Source organism: Coregonus lavaretus (genome assembly GCF_964263955.1).
Source record: "Coregonus lavaretus genome assembly, chromosome: 32".
Classification (NCBI taxonomy): domain Eukaryota; kingdom Metazoa; phylum Chordata; class Actinopteri; order Salmoniformes; family Salmonidae; genus Coregonus; species Coregonus lavaretus.
This window is the reverse complement of record NC_140019.1, coordinates 33161299-33182800: the sequence shown is the minus strand read 5'-3', so window position 1 is coordinate 33182800 and position 21502 is coordinate 33161299. Positions and strand designations below refer to the sequence as shown.

At 48.2% G+C, this 21502-nt stretch overlaps 1 protein-coding gene and 1 pseudogene across 2 annotated transcripts; both read right to left on the bottom strand.

The window, feature by feature from the left end:
• Nucleotides 1-4446: 4446 nt before the first annotated feature.
• LOC311107645 (zinc finger protein ubi-d4-like) lies at nt 4447-9568 on the bottom strand. Its single transcript, XM_084150174.1, has 10 exons — nt 9508-9568; nt 8641-8801; nt 8457-8564; nt 7988-8181; nt 7669-7846; nt 7426-7560; nt 6958-7089; nt 6559-6671; nt 6391-6472; nt 4447-6267 (listed from the first exon to the last, which is right to left on the bottom strand). Exons 1-10 carry the CDS (start codon nt 9537-9539, stop codon nt 6179-6181), a joined length of 1224 nt encoding a protein of 407 aa, XP_084006300.1. The 5' UTR covers nt 9540-9568; the 3' UTR covers nt 4447-6178.
• A 428-nt stretch (nt 9569-9996) lies between these two features.
• LOC311107252 (DNA polymerase alpha subunit B-like) lies at nt 9997-20499 on the bottom strand (annotated as a pseudogene). The gene is made up of 13 exons: nt 20474-20499; nt 13256-13313; nt 12998-13044; nt 12767-12826; nt 12482-12662; nt 12203-12291; nt 11868-12080; nt 11549-11606; nt 11057-11181; nt 10916-10954; nt 10729-10802; nt 10468-10576; nt 9997-10149 (listed from the first exon to the last, which is right to left on the bottom strand). The product of its transcript is annotated as a DNA polymerase alpha subunit B-like (transcript).
• Between the last annotated feature and the right edge of the window lie 1003 nt (nt 20500-21502).

Sequence of the window (21502 nt, the reverse complement as noted above, 5' to 3'; positions counted from 1 at the left end):
CTAGTAGCTAACCTTTTTAAGTTGTATCTATGGATTGCAGTGTGCAGAGATCTTACCTTTGGGTTTGACAAAGACCACTGTCTTCTCCTTCTCTTCTTTCTCACTTAAAACAAACAAAGATACTTTTATTTTTTTTAAGGTGGCCAGAGCAGGAATTTGTCAAAGAAATAACAACACTTACTGTTTTTCCTGAGACTTTGCTTGTGGAGCAAGAAGACTTTCAATATCATAATCCTCATCTATAAAGAGATCTACAGACTATGAATATCCCTTCACTTTGTCAACTTCATCATTATCACCGATCACTTCTTCCTCCTCCTCTTCCGCTACATCTGCCAGGCCTTTGGATGACCTGAGAATCACAACAATTGAGTCATCATCATCATCCCTATGATCAACATCATTATCATCATCTTCATCCTCATTATCATCATCCCTATGATCATCATCATTATCATCCTCATTATCATCATCCATATCATCATCATTATCATCCCTATGAACATTATCATCATTATCATCATCAGCCCTATGATCATTATCATCATCATCATCCCTATGATCATTATCATCATCCCTATGATCATCATCATTATCATCATTGTCATCATCATCCCTATGATCATTATCATCATCCCTATGATCATCATCATCCCTATGATCATCATCATAATTATCATCATCCCTATGATCATCATCATTATGATCATTATGATCATCATCATTGTTCTTATCACCATCGTCATTATCATCATCATCATTATGATCATCATTGTTCTTATCACCATCGTCATTATCATCATCATTATGATCATCATCATCATTGTTCTTATCACCATCGTCATTATCATCATAAGTGTGTTTAACCTGTGTTCTGGTGGTGAGATGATGCTGTTGTCAGTCTCTCTCCTCTTCATCCTCAGTCTGCCCTGCTGCTGAGTCTTCCTCTGCATCCTGACTACGCTGCTCCTCTTCCTCACCCCCTGACCCCTCCTCATCCTCATCTCTTTCACCCCCACATCCTCCTCTTCTTCTCTGCTACCCTTAACTACCTCTTCTATCTCTCCGTCCTGAGAAGTGTGTGATTCCTCTCTTTTGTTCTCACTCTCATCCTCTATGCCTCTATCACTCCACCTCCTCGCACTCTACCTGCCCTTCTGAGTCCTGCACCTCCTCTGCTGTGTGCTCCCTTATAGAAACGCTTTCACTCACTGGTTGGGATTCCTCTTCCTCCTCTCCTTCCTCTCCGGCTTGTCTCATTTCCTTTAACCCCATATACTCCTTGTTCTATTTCACTATCATGTTCTCCCACTCCCCTTTCTTCCTCTGTTTCTCTCCCCTCCTCTCTGTCATGTCCAATTTCTCCCCCTCCTCTCCTGTTGCTCCCTCCTCCACACTGAGTCCGACCACTCTCCTCTTCTCCTTCAGTGTCCTCCATGTCATTCTCTCTTACTTCTTTCTCTATGACTCCCTGACTCAATTTGACTTCTTGACTCCTCCATTTGACTCACTGCCTCTGCCCTATGACTCCCTGATTCCTGAATTTGACTTGATTCCTCCATTTGACTCACCGACCCCTCCTACTCCTCTTGCTCCCTGCCTCTGATGTCCCATCATTCTCTGAGCTTTGTACCACAGAGGCAGAAGATACTGAAGCCTCAGCAATAACCACCTCCCTGGATCCTGCAGAGGACCTGTCTGTTGAGCTCTGTCCTCCTCTTCCTCCCTTCTTCTCCTTCCTGTTCCTCCTCTCCCTGCTGCCGACGCTCTCTTTACTGGCCTGACTGGAGGTTCTGCTGCTCTCACTGCTCTCTCCATGTCCACTCCACAGACGGACTGCGCACACACACACACACACACACACACACACACACACACACACACACACACACACACACAGATTTCAGTTATGATTAGTTCAACAATTACAGTTAGCAGTCAGCTAGGGCCAGTGTGGCCAATGTTGACAGTTAGCTTGGGTTTAGTTGCTGGTTCATTGTTAGTTAGTGTACAGTTAGGCAAGTTTAGATTATATGAAGCAATGGTTTTTACCTGGTTTGATGTCCAGCTCATGTGACAGATCGCTACTCTTATCTCTCCACGAGGTCACTCTGCAGCTTCATCCTCCTGCGCTCACTGGGGAGGAGGACACGACAGAACAGAGCTACTGAACATGCTCCGATTTCTTTTTTTCCAGTGCTTCCTAACATGGATTATTCCATAATAAAGGCGACACTGACCCCTAGTGGTGGACAGATTGTCCTTTTTCTGGTAGCCTGCCCTAATGTACAATCAACAAAAATGGATTTGTCATAATCAAAATAACAATGTTGAAAAAGCAAATTGACCAACAACTAAAAAATACTTTAATGTCATACTAGTAGTCACATCAAGTCACAGCATCTAAAATTAAAGGATACATGAGAGGTTCTCTCTGGTTTTATATGAAATGATGATTGACAGTTCTCGCTCTCACCTCTGTCGCAGACTTTCTGGTCCCTGTTTTGTATAACCACCTCGGTTATCCTCGGCACCGTCCATATACCAGGTATGAGGCAGAGGTTGATCCGTGCTCGGGGCCAGGAGGAGAACGGTTGGGCCACATGGGGAATAGAGAATGGTGGGACGGGGGACAGTGAGAGGCAGCCACTGGAGGGGGACGGAGACAGGGATGGGGGGCCAGAGGGGAACACAGGGGTTACAGCCCAAAGAGGAGGAAGAGGAGGAGCTGGAGGAAGAAGAGGTGGTCCCCTTCAGTCCCTTCATAGTGCCAGGTGAGTGTTACCTTACACACACATTTACAAACAAGTAACCTGTTGCTATATTCTGACGATAGAGTCTGGTTCCTATCAACAAGTAACCTGTTGCTATATTCTGACGATAGAGTCTGGTTCCTCTCAACAAGTAACCTGTTGCTATATTCTGACGACAGAGTCTGGTTCCTCTCAACAAGTAACCTGTTGCTATATTCTGACGATAAGAGTCTGCTTCCTCTCAAGGTTCCTTGCTGCTGCTTCTTTTTTAGGTTGAGGTCAGGTTACTGTAAAGCTCTTTGGGACGACTGTTGCACTTTGTGATTGATTGATGATTGGAAAACCAAGGCGCTGCTCCCTCCGTCCTCAGGAGGGCACTGTGAGCGTGTGCGCTGGCTGGTGTCATTGCCTCTATGCCTGCTGCTCTGCTGTACCATACCCAACTGTGTCCTGCCTCGCTGGAGCCGCTGGTACCTCCTGACCTTCACACTGGATCGCACTCTTCTCCTACCTCACGGTATGGACTACAGCAGGACTGCCCAACCCTGTTCCTGGAGAGCTACCCTCCTGTAGGACAATGGTGTATGTGTTGTAGGTATGGGGGACATGGCTGTCTCCAACTCCATTGGCAGTAATATCTTCGATGTGCTTCTGGGACTTGGGTTCCCTTGGTTCCTGCGCACTCTGGTGGTCGACTACAGATCAGTGGTAGGGACATATTTTTTGGTGTTGATTTGTTTCTGTGTGGTTCTGGTTGACAAATGTTCATCAACCAAAAAGCTGCTAGATGTTGTGCCTTTCAGGTTACCTGATGCAGAGATTTTGAGTGTTTTTATGGATGGCAGGTGTTCATCAACAGTAAAGGCCTGGTGTATTCAGTCATTCTGCTGTTGGGTTCAGTGTTTCTCACTGTGAGTATCACTGTAATATTTCTTAAAGTCTATATTTTTTGGACAAAATCAGACAGTATACAGTACTTTCTCCTCTATCACTCTCTCTCTGCAGGTCCAGAGTGTTCATCTGAACCGTTGGTGGTTGGACCGCAGACTGGGTCTCTGTCTCATGATGCTCTATGCCATCTTCCTACTCTGCTCAGTCGGCTTACAGCGACCGTAGGCCAGGTTCACACACATTTTAGTATGATTACGATGATACTATTTGACGTGATGTTTTCACTTGTTTACCTTATTGATCAGTTGTATGTGTACGGGTATTTAGGGTTCATTTGCATTTCTGAGACATAGTTATGAATATTGTTATATTGATGGGAAACCTCACATTTGATCTTTGATAAATGTTGCAAACGGGATCTTTTACATAGTTTTATACAGAGCAACTAGAAAAGTGTGATATTCCAAGATGACTATTTGAGAACATGCACTTCACACAATGGATTTATAATGTATTGAATCTATCTACAGTTTACAGTTACGTAATGTCAATGAGGAATCATATTCTTTAGTGTTAAAGGCCCAGTGCAGTAAAAAACGTGATTTTCCTGTTTTATATACATTTCCACACTATGAGGTTGGAATAACACTGAAATTGTGAAAACAATTATAATGCCCTTTTAGTGTAAGAGCGGTTTGAAAAGACCACCTGAAATTTCAGCCTGTTTCAGTGGGATGGAGTTTTGGCCTTCTATGGTGACATCATTTGTTAATAGACCAATAAGAGTTCCAAATCTTTTTTTGACCATTTTAATTTAAAACAACCACAGTTAGGTACTTAACTGTTACCCATAAATCATTTGATATTGAGATTTAAAAAAAAAAACAGCTGCATTAGACCTTTAAGACCCACTATTGTATTGCTTTTAGGAGTGCCACAGCAGTAGCCATACTCAGATTTATCATACATCATCTGCATCATATGCTTGTAGTATCACTCTTCATGTATGTACTTGTATGTGTTCAGCACGTTCTATTCATTTACGGTTGGACTGATGAGTGCACTATCATAGCACTGTTTTCATTGCTGTAAATACTTTGGAGCATACAGTTTTGTTTAGAGAATGAGTGTTGAGTGCAATCAATACCACAGTCTGTGCAATAATCCCTTTTGCAGCATCCCTCCTTCTATAGTTTACATAATTTAGCCAAAATGCACCCCTCCCTGAGTTTCTTGTAAGTTTTGGAGGTGCCTATTGCTGAAGTATGAACAGAAGCTTGGGGATTTCCTATATGTCCTTGTCACTTCCCTAAGACACTTTTTCCAAGACATTTTTGTTAGCAGATACATTTACATTTTAATAGGGCAAAAGCAGTTTCAATACCAAAAAAATGTAAATAAAAATACATTATTTACCATAACAAATACTCATTACGGAGGTCATTAACATATCACAAAAGAAAATCAATCTAAATGTCACTTAAAACAAATAGAAAAGGTCATACAGTACTGACATTGTGTAATATGTATTATTATTATTATTTTTCATTGATGTTAGTATATACCGGTACTTTACAAAATTCTACTAGAAAAAAATCCCCAACCCCATGGAATATCAAGTGATATATAAAATGTAAAAAAAATAATGAAACAAACTAAAGAATTGTGTGAATGTGTGCATTCGTACTCATGTACAGGTGCAAGTTTGCATGCAATGTGCCCCGCTCATTGTGGCACAGACATGAACAGCTACATAAACCATAAAGATGATAGCTGACAAATGTTCAATAATGTTAGGTTTAAAAATCAGACCAGCAGTAAAATGTGATTCAGTCACGATAGAATGACTATGGTTGCGTCCCAAAGGGCACTCTATTGGACCCTGGTCAAAAGAAGTGCACAATATAGCGAATAGGGTGCCATTTGGGACACAGCATATGGACCTTGGCACCAGAGGTTCCTTTGTTTTTTTGTTGTTGCAGGAAAACCTTTGAGATAAAAATGTTTTTAAAACATCCAAAAGAAGTACACAGACAAAACTTCACTACAAAAGTCCACTATTAATATCCCTCAACAACGTGATCATATTTTGAAATCCATAAATCAATACACCTGGTTATTTGTTTAACAAGTAAAAATAGATAATTTGGCAACAAATTAAGCACACTGCCTGTCTTAGCAGTCCACACTATATAAAGGAGAGGGGGAGTTGAGTTGGGGAATAGTTAGCATGAGATGCTAATCCTTTCTTTCTAACATGGTCTCTGCAGAGTGTGTAACAGTCCGGGTGAGTTAACAGCCGTGATAGGAGGAGAGACAGGGAGGGGCAGGGCTTGCCGACAGGGTGGTGGTGAGAGGACTCCCTCCTTTCCAGTCCCCAACCAGACCCAGACCCTACCTCCTGGTCATTGAAGGGGTGTGGACCAGGGTGTGAGGGGCTTACTGTCGTTGTGTGGGGTGGTAAGGTGGGGTCCCCTGGCTGAGGGCAGGGTGGGTTACTCTGGGGTGGCCCCAAAGATACTATTAACTAACCGCTATTCATCCTCTGTGGTGAGGCTCTGCTGCTTGTATATGGATGCCTTGTCCTTCAGCAGCGCCAGGCAAAGGTGACAACTCCAACTACCTGTAGAGAGAGAGAGAGAGAGAGAGAGAGATTAATACATGGAAACTCACCAGTTCAACATCAACATAGTAAATGTGGGCTTCATTGAAGTCAAAGAGGAGTTGTGGTTAGACTGTGACATACCTTCTGGGGGCTCAGTCATAGGAGGGTCGAGGCAGTACATGTGGTATCCTCGATCACAGTCATCACAGAACAGCAGCTGGTCCTGACAGACAGAGAAACAGAAGCAGTGTGTGTGAGGAGACACAGAAAATGAGAAGTGTGAGAAGGCAGGGGTGGAGCAGCACTTACGTCGTTCTCCGAGGTTCCACAGACATTGCAGCACTTGCACTCGATACACTGCCAGCGATACGTCTTCACTGCTGCCATCATCACATCTGTGAACTGCAGGCAGGATGGGTGACCTGAAGGGAGACAGACACAGGTCTGTTCTTAAATGACTTACCAACCTGGCTAAATATAGGTTTAAATAGACAGAACACTGAAACAGAGCCAGATGACTACATTACATTCATGAATTTTGACGATGCCAACTCCTGGCTGTGGCAGAAATAAATAATGGATTATTGTGGAATCTGTCACTATGATCCTTCAGACACAACTCAAGTTAAGGGTAATTCGACACAAACATAGATTTTGCCTGAACTATTCCTTTAATGGAAATGTAGGACATGGGTGGGAGGTTCGTACCAGAGCGTCCGCAGTCTGAGCAGGACACCAGCTCCTCTGACTGGCCGGTCTTCTGGTTGTGGGCGGAGTCTCCCAGACAGAAGTCGCAGTAGTCGTTGGGCAGGGCAAGACCGTTAGGGCCTTTCTTAGGAGCTGAGATAAGAGAGGAGACAGAGAACAATGAGAATGAAAGACAATACACTCAACCTGCCCTAGAACATTGACATCCCTCTGAAACTAGAGTAGAGTGACTCTTTAACTTTGTAATAGTTTGACTCGCTCTCGAGGTGCGCTTCATTTAGCTTTGGGTATTCACTTTTGGGACTATTCCGTTGTAGTAAATGAAGCGCACCTCAACTATTAAGACATGCATTTGACCCAGGTCTGGTAACATGAGATAAGCAAGAGTGATTCTAGATCTATAATAGAAATGACCAGCTCTATAGTAGACCGTGATTCCAGTGGCTATCATTACAGACAGTGACTCACTCTTGTGCGCCTCAGGCTGGCGCCGGGGGGGAGGGGACTCTATCTCCTCTCTGTCCTCCCCCTCTTCCTCCGCCAGATGGGAGTGTGTGTAGTGGTAGCTCAGGCCCGGACGGTTCTTATAGCGCTTCCCACAGACTGCAAACACACACAGCATCATGGTGTAAGTCATCACACACATCAACAACTGGATTTGCATTACGCATACATACACCAGAATTTACATCAAAATAAATCTATACTCACTGTCACAGGCGTAAGGTTTGTCCTGCTCCTCCAGGGCTGCAGCGGCTGCCTCCATTTTCTTCTTTCCATTGGCCACTCCACGACCCTTGGACTTGCCCTTCCCTCGTCTCTTTGGGGTCTCGTCCTCAAAGTCCTCATCGTCCAGATCATCCAGGTAGTCATCGTGGTCCAGCACCCTCTGAAAGTAGAGTTCAAGATGAGACAGGTGCACTGACAGACCATTGGGAGCAAGTCAAACCTTTTTGTAAAGGGTATTAGGAGTCTGGAGCCTTGTTTGTAAAATGTGCATTGATCTCTGAGGTCAGAGGTCCCATCTAACCTTGCGGATGCGTCCAGAGGAGGTGTGGCTGGAGACCATGGCGGCCACGGGTTCAGGTGTGGCTGGGTTGTCCTCCGGAGCCCGGGGGTCCGGCGGGCCCCTCCTCTCCAGGGGCTCCCCCTTCAGCAGGGCCTCCAGGCTGCTGCCGTCCACCGCTCCCACGGCATCCCGTTTAAGACCCAGCTCCAGCTCCGCTACACAGAGAGACAGAGGCTTATTCAATCTTATTCAATACATTTTACATTTTAGTCATTTAGCAGACGCTCTTATCCAGAGCGACTTACAATTAGTGAGTGCATACATTTTTCATAATGGCCCCCCGTGGGAATCGAACCCACAACCCTGGCGTCGCAAGCGCAATGCTCTACCAACTGAGCTACACAGGGCCTGAGGCAGAAGACTAACAGGCCACACTATTCCCTCTGACATATAAAGAAACAATGAAAAGCCATAGGATGAGGAATTGTACCTGATTTGATAGGGGGGAAGGCCAAACGGGGGTCCTCGGGAGGGTGGGATCGTCGTTTCTTCCTCCAGCGTCGAGACGGATAGCTATACAGCTGCCCAGGAGCAATGCCTGATCCCCCAAAAAAGTGTTGATCATTAAAGTGTGCTTTTGGGAGAGTGAATGTGTGTGTGTCTTCGCTACAGACCTGCACTCCTGTGTCTCTTCTCCATCCAGATGTAGCAGTTGCTTTGAGCAACACCCGTCTGAGAGTCGATGAAAGGCATCAGGATGCTCCTCTCCGCACACAGACGGGCGTTATAGCTGTGGCACTGTTCCATAGCATCCTTATAGTACTGCTCCCCGAGCCTGAAACAAGAAAACACAATCACACTCATGCTAGACTAGAAATGATCATGGTGGTTAATCTAACCATTTCAAAACGAATAATCCTGTATAGTTGTACAGGACCACTCCGTTCTCTGTAATATTACAGGATAATACCTAGCTACAGTTTTACAACAATCAAACCATATGACTGTGTGTATCCCACAGAATCCGATTGACGATGTTCGAAAAGTTATGAGCAAATGCACGAAAACACTTGGCTGCTTTAGCGAACAATACAGAGACGGTAGGTAGACAATGCCGAACCGCAGTCAAGGTGCACTTGAATTGTTGGCAGGCTAGCTACGCTGGTCTCAGTGAACGATGGGCCTATTTATAAAGCTAGCTACATAGCTATTCGTTAACGTTAGGTGCAATTTAAATTCACACCATAATCTTTGTCGACCGTTTATACATGTACGTCTTGTACTGAAACAGTTTACAGTAAGTTAACAAAGGACAATCGTTTTCAACTGTAGCATTGTCTAATATAACTAGCTAAACTTGCTAGCTAGTTAGCAAAGAGAAACAATAGCTAGTTGGCTAGACAACGCTTTGCCGTAAAGACTAGACGGCAAACAGTCATTTTCTACATAGTTTCCAATACAGTGTCAACTCCTGCGTCGGGGCCTACATCTCTAAAAGTGTCACATGCTCCTACTCCTTTAAAAAATAAAGGACAACTTACACTTTCACAACACTATCTACGGCCGCCGCCATGTTTGCTCAGTGCGGTTGTCAAAATGTCCACTGCGCCTGCGCGTGTTGCTGGGTTCCAGTTTATCAAAACAAAGGTCCCCTTCTGAGCGTTCTCATGTAAACTTGAGCAAATTGCATTGGAAAAATCACCGGTTGGACAATGTCAGCTGAAAAATAAATACAACACAATAAGCAGATTGAGAAATAATTATTTATTGACAAGAAGAGTGTGAGAATCTGAATGCATGACTGATAATCATTGAAGTGCCCAACATCATGTCTCAGGAAAACGCCATTGTAAAATAAGGAGTGATTCAAAAGAATACCAAACACATACAGGACTGAGCAAGTTATCCAATGAAATTACCGTAAGCAGATAGCTACATTAATAGTCGTTGTAGAATAGATAATTTTGTAATATGAAGAGGATATGAGAGGTAGGGAGAGAAATCAATCTTCAGTCAGTCTTTAATTCAGGTTAGATCTTGACCACTTGGCTGGCTACACAGGGACTGACTCTCTTCCCATCTATCAATATGGAGCTCCTCTGGATGAGCAGCCTGCCGTAAGTCCTTCCCACCTGGCCTTTGGTCAGGCGTCCAGGTTTGACACATCCGCAGCCGATCACGTCCTGTGAAAAATACACGTTTTTTAAACGTCATTGTAAATGTGTGTGTCAGAGAGAGAGGGAGGAAGAGAGAGATAGAAAGAGGGAGAGAGAAAGATGGAGAGAGAGGGAAAGAGAGAGCGAGGCCGAGTGAGTTTCCACTGTGTGAACCAGCCATGTTGTTTTTCAGCCAATGAAAAAACAATGTAACACGTTATTGAGGTAGGGCATGCCCGTTTTTCTATGACAGAAGATGTCTCTTTTCCTGTATGATAATACATTATATTGTCTGAGTGACAGCAGGTGTCTCAGTTCTGAATGACATCATGTGGGTCACTTCACCTTTACGTCGTCCTTGCAGAGGTTCGGCAGGGTGAAAAGGTGTTGTGAGTAAATTAAGTGATGGTGGACATCTCTCTGGGAGGGAACAAATATCAACTGACATCCAACTCTGAGGAGGAAGCAGAACTATGTTTACAACAGCAAGGGAAGCGTTTCAGCTAATGTGGTCGGTATGTAGAGGGTAAAATGAGTGTGAGTGTGTGTGTGTGTGTGTGTGTGTGTGTGTGTGTAGTGGATAGGTAAATATAAAGTCATATTTACCCTTTGGTGCCTTCCACGATGCTTCCCACACATCTGGAGAAGATGGCATCAAATGTCTCGGTCACCAGAGATTTCTGTCAAAGAAAGAAAAAACAATCAACTTCTGATAGAAAATGCAAGTCAACATCCTAGATATGGAAAACTAACTCTAGAGTCAGTAACCAAGACAGAGAGAAGGAAAATGTACCTCTATCTGCTGATGTTTGGAGTCCACGAAGGGTCCCAGCTGTGGGTTAGAGAGGAGATGTGAGGAACAAACATTCAAACTTCAGTCAGAGAGCAAGTGTGTGTGTGCGTTACCTCATGAAAATAGGTAAATTCTACTGACCAGTATGCAGACATCGGGGCGGTCCCTGACGATGACGTTGATGAGGCCCACCAGGGTATCAAATGTCAGGCCGTCAGAGGGGGTGTAGGGGCCGCAGGCCACAATTACCATCAGCTGCTCTGGTGCTGTGATAGAGCAGGGACGTTAGGGTGTGTGTGTGTGTGGTGTATACTTATAGTTCCCTTCCTTCCCATCAGGAATGTCCATGTCCATTTCCTGTTTGATGGGATTAGAGTAGAATGGAAGAGGGACTCCCTAAGAGACAGAACATATCAAACAGAGAAACAAGAAGTTAGAATTCCTACCGGTCAGCTTGAGAATCTCCATGAAGTCCTACCGTCAGCCTGAGAATCTCCATGAAGTCCTACCGTCAGCCTGAGAATCTCCATGAAGTCCTACCGTCAGCCTGAGAATCTCCATGAAGTCCTACCGTCAGCCTGAGAATCTTCAGGAAGTCCTACCGTCAGCCTGAGAATCTTCAGGAAGTCCTACCGTCAGCCTGAGAATCTCCATGAAGTCCTACCGTCAGCTTGAGAATCTCCATGAAGTCCTACCGTCAGCTTGAGAATCTCCATGAAGTCCTACCGTCAGCTTGAGAATCTCCATGAAGTCCTACCGTCAGCTTGAGAATCTCCATGAAGTCCTACCGTCAGCTTGAGAATCTCCATGAAGTCCTACCGTCAGCTTGAGAATCTCCATGAAGTCCTACCGTCAGCTTGAGAATCTCAGTCTAAAGTGCTTTTAGTCCTGGAATAGGCTTGATCAGGATCCAGGAAATCGACCAAAGATGTTTTAGAGGAATCCCACTGACCAATAGTTTAGATGCTACCAACTTCCTCCCTGAGGTATTCATCCCCTCCATGGCGACCACCTGTCCAGGGAAGAGCGAGTACTCTCTGAGTTCAGACAGGTCTACTGTCACCTGCCGCCCACCCTGATCAGGCCCCGCCTCCAACAGCACTGATTGGGCGTTAAGCTTCCCATTACTGTCACTGCATACCTGTCCCAGTACAGTCACACTGTCCTACAGAGGCAGAGAGAGAGCAGGAGAGAGGTTAACACACACAGCAGTGAAAGTAACAGGGAGATGGAGGGAACATACTGTGTGAGAGTGACTGGGAGGCAGAGTGAGGTGCTTGTAAGTACCTGAGCAGGTAGCGACACAGGGGAGAACTCTTCTATGTTGAAGTTCGTCCTCAGTTCCTCTCCCAGCTCCTCAATCTTCTCTGTCAACACTGGCAAAGACAAAAGACAACATTCACGTCAGCACATAAAAAATGTAATGGAAAGTCCAACAACATTACTGATCTAACAGTCAAGATGAATGATGGATGAGGAATAAGGAAGTAGTTGTGTCATCACAATGTTAGTATAATCCAATAAAGATGTTTAAATAACTATCGTAGTTGTAGTTTTGTTGCCTACCGTTGCGGACATCCCTCAGCCTTTGGAACATGTACTTGTAGTTGTTAATCAGAGAGTCCTCTGATCCCTCCAGGAGCTCCAGCTGAACCCAGTTCTGCTGCCCTTTCCTCCCTGCCCAACGTGTGCCCTGGACGGCCCCGAAAGTAGACACCACCTCCCCCCACGCTGAGAAGGGGTCGCGCTGCAGAGAGGAGACAACATTTGGGGATAAGGCAAGGGTGAGTGGGTGTGTATTCACAGATTATTGTAGCGTTGTATCCATGTATGTAGTTGTGTGTGGTGTACTTGGGGGAGAAGCTGGCTGGGGACAGCAGCAGGCCAGGGCTGGCTATGAGAGCTGCTCTCCTCTTACATTTACGTCATTTAGCAGACGCTCTTATCCAGAGCGACTTACTGGAGCAATTAGGGTTAAGTGCCTTGCTCAAGGGCACAGACAGGTTTTTCACCTAGCCGGCTCGGGGATTAGAACGAGCGACCTTTCGGTTACTGGCACAACACTCTTAACCACTAACCTACCTACACTTGGGGTGTTCTGGGGTGTTCGGTGCACGCTTCTGAGATGCCTAAAAACACACAGAGCAGAGATAATGCTTTGTACAGCACATACAATATCAACAAACAGACAACTCACCAAAAGGAGCATTTGCACAAAGACATACACTCACCGGCCAGTTTATTAGGTACACCACTGGAGGAAAAGGGGGAGGAGGAGGGTCCAACCCGGTACTAGAGGAGTGTACCTAATAAACTGGCCGGTGAGTACATGTAAAATACCTTAGCTGGGTTGGAATAGGAGTCCAGAAGACTCTCCTCTTCTTCTTCAGCTTTGATTCTGGAAAGGCGAAGTTAAGGGACACCACCAGACAGAGTCCTGTATTGTTCTAACTGTTATACATACAGTGGGGAAAAAGTTTTTAGTCAGCCACCAATTGTGCAAGTTCTCCCACTTAAAAAGATGAGAGAGGCCTGTAATTTTCATCATAGGTACACGTCAACTATGACAGACAAATTGAGAGAAAAAAATAATCTCCCTCGATCTGGGGCTCCACGCAAGATCTCACCCCGTGGGGTCAAAATGATCACAAGAACGGTGAGCAAAAATCCCAGAACCACACGGGGGACCTAGTGAATGACCTGCAGAGAGCTGGGACCAAAGTAACAAAGCCTACCATCAGTAACACACTACGCCGCCAGGGACTCAAATCCTGCAGTGCCAGACGTGTCCCCCTGCTTAAGCCAGTACATGTCCAGGCCCGTCTGAAGTTTGCTAGAGTGCATTTGGATGATCCAGAAGAGGATTGGGAGAATGTCATATGGTCAGATGAAACCAAAATAGAACTTTTTGGTAAAAACTCAACTCGTCGTGTTTGGAGGACAAAGAATGCTGAGTTGCATCCAAAGAACACCATACCTACTGTGAAGCATGGGGGTGGAAACATCATGCTTTGGGGCTGTTTTTCTGCAAAGGGACCAGGACGACTGATCCGTGTAAAGGAAAGAATGAATGGGGCCATGTATCGTGAGATTTTGAGTGAAAACCTCCTTCCATCAGCAAGGGCATTGAAGATGAAACGTGGCTGGGTCTTTCAGCATGACAATGACCCCAAACACACCGCCCGGGGGGAATGAAGGAGTGGCTTCGTAAGAAGCATTTCAAGGTTCTGGAGTGGCCTAGCCAGTCTCCAGATCTCAACCCCATAGAAAATCTTTGGAGGGAGTTGAAAGTCCGTGTTGCCCAGCGACAGCCCCAAAACATCACTGCTCTAGAGGAGATCTGCATGGAGGACTGGGCCAAAATACCAGCAACAGTGTGTGAAAACCTTGTGAAGACTTACAGAAAACGTTTGACCTGTGTCATTGCCAACAAAGGGTATATAACAAAGTATTGAGAAACTTTTGTTATTGACCAAATACTTATTTTCCACCATAATTTGCAAATAAATTCATAAAAAATCCTACAATGTGATTTTCTGGATATTTATTTCTCATTTTGTCTGTCATAGTTGACGTGTACCTATGATGAAAATTACAGGCCTCTCTCATCTTTTTAAGTGGGAGAACTTGCACAATTGGTGGCTGACTAAATACTTTTTCCCCCCACTGTACAAACACACATTGATAAATAGTTATTCAGAAATCCTAAGAGAAACATAACACTGAGATTGTCATGGGCCTCTCACTCCACCGGGTTACCACCTTAATTTTCTTCCACTCTGCTCACCACTCTCTCTACTCAGCCTAACTAGCTCCACCTGTCCCTGCTCTGCTCTGCTCTAATTACTCTGCCAGCTGCGCTGCATTACCCACTACCTCTCCCAGTATTTAAGGCCCTGTCTTTCAGCTCTCCGGTGTCAGATCGTCTGCAAAGCTCACACCCGGAACCTGTTTGCTCGCGCTTCTGGCTCACCCTGGTTTTGTGACCCCGGACCTGCCTGTTTTTTGGATACTCTTCTGCCTCAGGAGATCCAGACCTGCTTCTGCCATTACGACTCCTGACTACTCTTCAATCCCGGTAACTCTGACCAGCCTTCTGCCTTGCTACTACGTATTTTGGATTTCCGTTGAACTGTACTGCTGCCTGGTTTCATTCCGCCCTGTTGTGTCTGTGTCTCCCCCCCCCAGGACTTCTGGACCACCCACCACCGGCTTCATAGGACGCATCGCTGCCACTGGGGGGGGCACAGACCCAGCGCATTGGACGGGATCCCTGTTACCCCTGGAGCCTTCATTCACTCCCTACTTCCCTTTTTCCCTTAAGTTTAATAAACTTTCTGGTGTGACGCAATTGTGGTCCTCTGGTCGTCTGTCTGAACCGTGACAGTACGATCTGACCATTATGGACTCAGCGCACACTTTCCCCGACATGGAAACCGATGAGCATGAGCAGCAGTTCCAGCAGCAGCAACAACAACTCGCCATGATCATTCAACTCCTCACCAACCTTACCCCAGCCAGTCTGCCCACCAGCCCAGCCCCCGAGTTACCTGCCCCGGTCATTGCAGCCGCTGCTCCGGAACCCAAGATTGGAAACCCCGAGCGGTTCAACGGCGATTCAACCCAGGTCCGGCCATTCCTGACTAGCTGCCGACTTCAGTTCTCCTTGCAGCCAAGGACCTTCGCCACGGAGGGGGCTAAAGTTGGGTATGCCATCACTCACCTGACGGGCCGAGCTCGACTCTGGGGAACAGCAGAGTTCGAACGTCAAACCCCCGCATGTGCAACCTTCGACCTGTTTGCTGAGGAGATGCTGAAGGTGTTTGACCTGGATTCACCCACCGCAGAGGCGTCTCGTGAACTGTTCAGTATTCGACAAGGCAGACGTACAGTCGCAGACCATTCCATCGACTTCCGAACCCTGGCTAGACGAAGTTCTTGGAACACACCATCGTTGGTGGACGCGTTCTTCCATAGTTTGGCTGACTATATCAAGGACGAGTTGGTCTCCCATGAACTGCCTTCCACTCTTGATGAAGCCATCGCACTGACTGTCAGGATCGACAGAAGGATACAGACCCGTCGTCGTGAGAGGGGGCGCCAAGGTCCACCTACTACCGGCATTCGGAGAGATCCGACTGGGCTCCTGTCATCTACTGCCACTCACCCAGGTCAGCTTGATCAGTCTGAGCCTATGGAGATTGGGCGAGCCTCCCTCACTCCTGCAGAGCGCCAGCGCCGCTTCACCTCAAACCTCTGCCTCTATTGTGGAGGTGATGGACATCGTGTGGTAACCTGCCCTTTAAAGGGCCGAAGCTCACCGGGCATAGGGGGAGTCCGGTTGAGTTCAATGACCATCCAGTCCTCCGACCGCAAACCCCTGCTGCAAGTTCACCTCCGCCTCTCTGACTCAACTCACACCCTGGCTGCTCTGGTGGATTCTGGCGCCGAAGCCAACATAATGGACATCAAGCTGGCACGCCAACTGGGACTGGAGAACCTCCGTTTGACACCTCCTATTCCTGCCCGGGCACTGGACGGACACTTACTCGGATCGGTCACTCATGTCACGGCCCCGGTCTCGATGGGTCTGTCCGGAAACCATCAAGAAACTATCCAGTTTCACCTGCTCCCCTCTCCAGGCCAACCCCTCATCCTGGGTTACCCATGGCTCCGCCGGCACAACCCTCAGCTCGACTGGGTGACCGGGGTGATCAGGGAGTGGGGAGAGGACTGCCACCGAACCTGCCTGCTTGCTGCCGCACTACCCCCTCGGCCAGTACCTACTAACTCCGCTCCTGACCTCTCCAATGTCCCAGAATGCTACCATGGTCTCAGAGAGGTGTTTAACAAAGCAAGAGCCACATCTCTGCCCCCTCACCGACCGTACGACTGTGCCATCGACCTCCTCCCTGGAACAGCTCCTCCAAGGGGTCGTCTTTATTCGTTGTCTGCTCCTGAAAGAAAGTCCATGGAGGACTACATCAATGGCTCTCTGTCCGCAGGATTAATCCGTTCATCTTCATCTCCTGCTGGTGCTGGCTTCTTCTTTGTGGGGAAGAAGGACGGATCTCTTCGCCCCTGCATCGACTACAGGGGACTCAACGACATCACAGTGAAAAACCGTTACCCTCTGCCTCTGCTCACCTCTGCTTTTGAGTTGCTCCAGGGAGCCACTGTTTTTACCAAGTTGGATCTCAGAAACGCTTACCACCTAGTGCGGATCCGGGAGGGAGATGAATGGAAAACCGCATTCAATACACCAACAGGCCACTACGAGTATCTGGTTATGCCTTTTGGCCTCACCAATGCTCCTGCTGTGTTCCAGGCTCTAGTGAATGATGTACTGCGGGACATGTTAAACAAGTTTGTCTTCGTTTACCTGGATGACATCTTAATCTACTCCAGAAACCTGTCTGAACACACCCGCCATGTCCAGCAAGTCCTTCATCGTCTTCTGGAGAATTCCCTCTACGCCAAGGCAGAGAAATGTGAGTTTCACGTCAAGACAGTGGCCTTCCTGGGGTACATAGTGGCAGAGGGAAGTATCCAAATGGATCCTGCCAAAGTATCAGCAGTCACTTCATGGCCAGTTCCGGAGAACAGAAAGAAGCTGCAACAGTTTCTGGGGTTTGCTAACTTCTACAGGAAGTTTATCCGGAACTACAGTACCGTTGCTGCCCCTCTCACTGCTCTAACCAGCACCAAGCAACCCTTCACCTGGACCCCAGCAGCCGACAAAGCCTTCAGTACCCTCAAGGTGAGGTTCACCTCCGCTCCCATCCTCCAGATGCCTGATGTGGACCGGCAATTCATTGTGGAGGTGGACGCCTCGGATGTGGGAGTTGGTGCTGTGATTTCTCAGTGGGCTGCGGAGGATAGGAAGCTCCATCCCTGTGCCTTTTTCTCACGTCGGTTGTCCCCCTCTGAGTGCAATTACGACATAGGGAACCGTGAGCTGCTGGCTGTGAAGCTTGCCTTGGAGGAGTGGCGTCACTGGCTGGAGGGGTCCACCATTCCATTTCTCGTTTGGACCGATCATAAGAACTTGGAGTACATCCGCACGGCCAAACGGTTGAACTCCAGGCAGTCCCGCTGGGCCCTGTTCTTCACCAGGTTTAATTTCACTCTGTCATACCGGCCTGGATCACGCAACACCAAGCCAGACGCCCTCTCCCGTCAATTCCAGAAGGATGACACCCCCTCCAAGGACCCTGTGTCGATTCTGCCAAGTCCCTGCATCGTTGCAGCTCTGACCTGGGCTGTTGAGGAACAGGTGCTGGAGGCTCTCCGTAACCAGCCAGGTCCCAGCACTTGCCCAGCTGACCGCCTTTTTGTCCCCGAAGACCTGAGGTCCCAGGTCGTTCAGTGGGGACATGACTCCCGCCTAGCTTGTCACCCTGGCTCCACCCGCACTTACAACCTGCTCGCCCAGAGGTTCTGGTGGCCCTCTCTGAGGAAGGATGTACGGGAATTCGTCCAAGCCTGCCCCATCTGCAACCAACACAAGTCGTCCTGCCAGCCCCCAGCCGGATTGCTGCAGCCCCTGCCTGTGCCCAGACGTCCCTGGTCTCACATCGCCCTTGACTTTGTCACGGGGCTGCCCCCTTCAAGTGGCATGACCGTCATTCTCACCATCGTTGACCGTTTCAGCAAGATGGCACACTTCATTCCCCTCCCCAAGCTCCCAACCGCCAAGGAGACCGCCCAGGTGGTCCTGGAACACGTCTTCCGGATCCACGGACTGCCAAAGGATGTAGTTTCTGACCGTGGTCCACAATTCTCCTCCGCTTTTTGGAAGGAGTTCTGTCACCTGCTGGGAGCCACAGTCAGTCTGACTTCCGGATTCCATCCCCAATCCAATGGGCAGTCAGAGCGGGCTAATCAGGAGCTCGAGAAGGCACTGCGATGCATGACTTCACGCAACCCCCACTCCTGGTCGCAGCAATTGACATGGGTGGAGTACGCACACAATTCTCTGACCTGCTCTGCCATCGGTATGTCCCCTTTCCAATGTGTTTATGGATACCAGCCTCCTCTATTTGCCAGCCAGGAGGAGGAGGTTACTTGCCCATCTGCACTTGCTTTTGCCCGTCGATGTCGCCGCACCTGGTCACAAGCCCGAGCCACACTCCTCAGATCCGTTGCCAGCTACACTACCGGGGCCAACCGTCGGAGAATTCCTGCTCCCACCTACCATGTTGGTCAAAGGGTGTGGTTGTCATCGAAGAACCTGCCACTCAGGGTGGAGTCGCAGAAGCTGGCACCTCGGTTCATTGGCCCATTCCCTATCATAAGAGTGATTAGCCCAACTGCTGTCCGGCTCCAACTGCCTAATTCCCTGAGGGTGCACCCCACTTTCCATGTGTCTAAGATTAAGCCCATCCATGAGAGTCCGCTGGTCCCTGCTGCGCCTGGTCCTCCTCCTCCACGGCTCGTCGATGGTGGTCTGGTTTACACCGTCCGCCGCCTGCTTCGGTCCAGACGGAGGGGTAGGGGTCTCCAGTACCTCATTGACTGGGAGGGCTATGGACCTGAGGAAAGGACCTGGGTGCCAGCTAGTCGGATTGTGGATAGGACTCTCATCACCGCTTTCCACCAACGGCATCCTGATCAACCTGCAATCCGTAGGGGCCGCCCCAGAGGGGTCCCTAACCGTCCGGCCCGCTCGGCTTCCTGTCCTGTGCCTGATCCTGTCTCGGGACCTGTCCCATCTCCCGACCACGGCCCTCCGGCTTCCTCCGAGGATGAGGACGTTCACTCGGACCGTTCGGAGGAGTTCTAGCCCTCCTCCGGCTCCCCTCCTCCCGCCCGGCGTGGTGTTGCTCTTGGGACTTCTGGGGCCGTCCCTTGGGGGGGGGGTTCTGTCATGGGCCTCTCACTCCACCGGGTTACCACCTTAATTTTCTTCCACTCTGCTCACCACTCTCTCTACTCAGCCTAACTAGCTCCACCTGTCCCTGCTCTGCTCTGCTCTAATTACTCTGCCAGCTGCGCTGCATTACCCACTACCTCTCCCAGTATTTAAGGCCCTGTCTTTCAGCTCTCCGGTGTCAGATCGTCTGCAAAGCTCACACCCGGAACCTGTTTGCTCGCGCTTCTGGCTCACCCTGGTTTTGTGACCCCGGACCTGCCTGTTTTTTGGATACTCTTCTGCCTCAGGAGATCCAGACCTGCTTCTGCCATTACGACTCCTGACTACTCTTCAATCCCGGTAACTCTGACCAGCCTTCTGCCTTGCTACTACGTATTTTGGATTTCCGTTGAACTGTACTGCTGCCTGGTTTCATTCCGCCCTGTTGTGTCTGTGTCTCCCCCCCCCAGGACTTCTGGACCACCCACCACCGGCTTCATAGGACGCATCGCTGCCACTGGGGGGGGCACAGACCCAGCGCATTGGACGGGATCCCTGTTACCCCTGGAGCCTTCATTCACTCCCTACTTCCCTTTTTCCCTTAAGTTTAATAAACTTTCTGGTGTGACGCAATTGTGGTCCTCTGGTCGTCTGTCTGAACCGTGACAGAGATAGAGATTGTGTGTGTAAACTGTAGAGGATACAGGTCCTGCAGACAGTTGATCTCCATGGTCCAACTCATCCTTGACTGCTGGCTATGTCCCTTCCGTCTTCAAGAGAGCGAGAGTTGCACCCCTTCTCAAAAAAACCAACACTTGATCCCTCTGATGTCAACAACTACAGACCAGTATCCCTTCTTTCTTTTCTCATGTCTGGCAAACATATCAGTATGGATGACGGATCACCACCTCAAGCTGAACCTTGGCAAGACGGAGCTGCTCTTCCTCCCGGGGAAGGACTGCCCGTTCCATGATCTCGCCAACACAGTTGACAACTCTGTTGTGTCCTCCTCCCAGAGTGCGAAGAGCCTTGGCGTTACCCTGGACAACACCTTGTCGTTCTCCGCTAACATCAAGGTGGTGACCCGATCCTGTAGGTTCATGCTCTACAACATTCGGAGAGTACGACCCTGCCTTACACAGGAAGCGGCACAGGTCCTAATCCAGGCACTTGTCATCTCCCGTCTGGACTACTGCAACTCGCTGTTGGCTGGGCTCCCTGCCTGTGCCATTAAACCCCTACAACTCATCCAGAATGCCGCAGCCCGTCTGGTGTTCAACCTTCCCAAGTTCTCTCACATCACCCCGCTCCTCCGCACACTCCACTGGCTTCCAGTAGAAGCTCGTATCTGCTACAAGACCATGGTGCTTGCCTACGGAGCTGTGAGGGGAACGGCACCTCCGTACCTTCAGGCTCTGATCAGTCCCTACACCCAAACGAGGGCATTGCGTTCATCCACCTCTGGCCTGCTGGCTCCCCTACCTCTGCGGAAAGCACAGTTCCCGCTCAGCCCAGTCAAACTGGTTATCCCACTGGCTATAAGGTGAATGCACCAATTTGTAAGTCGCTCTGGATAAGAGCGTCTGCTTAATGATGTAAATGTAAATGTAAATGTAATGGTTCTGTTGTGTGATTCCTCTCGCGTTGCGAAGCCCGGTTTGGCCTTGTTTTTCTTGTTTAGAACCTGCAGCACACCAAGATCAGACATGCAACAACAAACACCAAGCCACAGA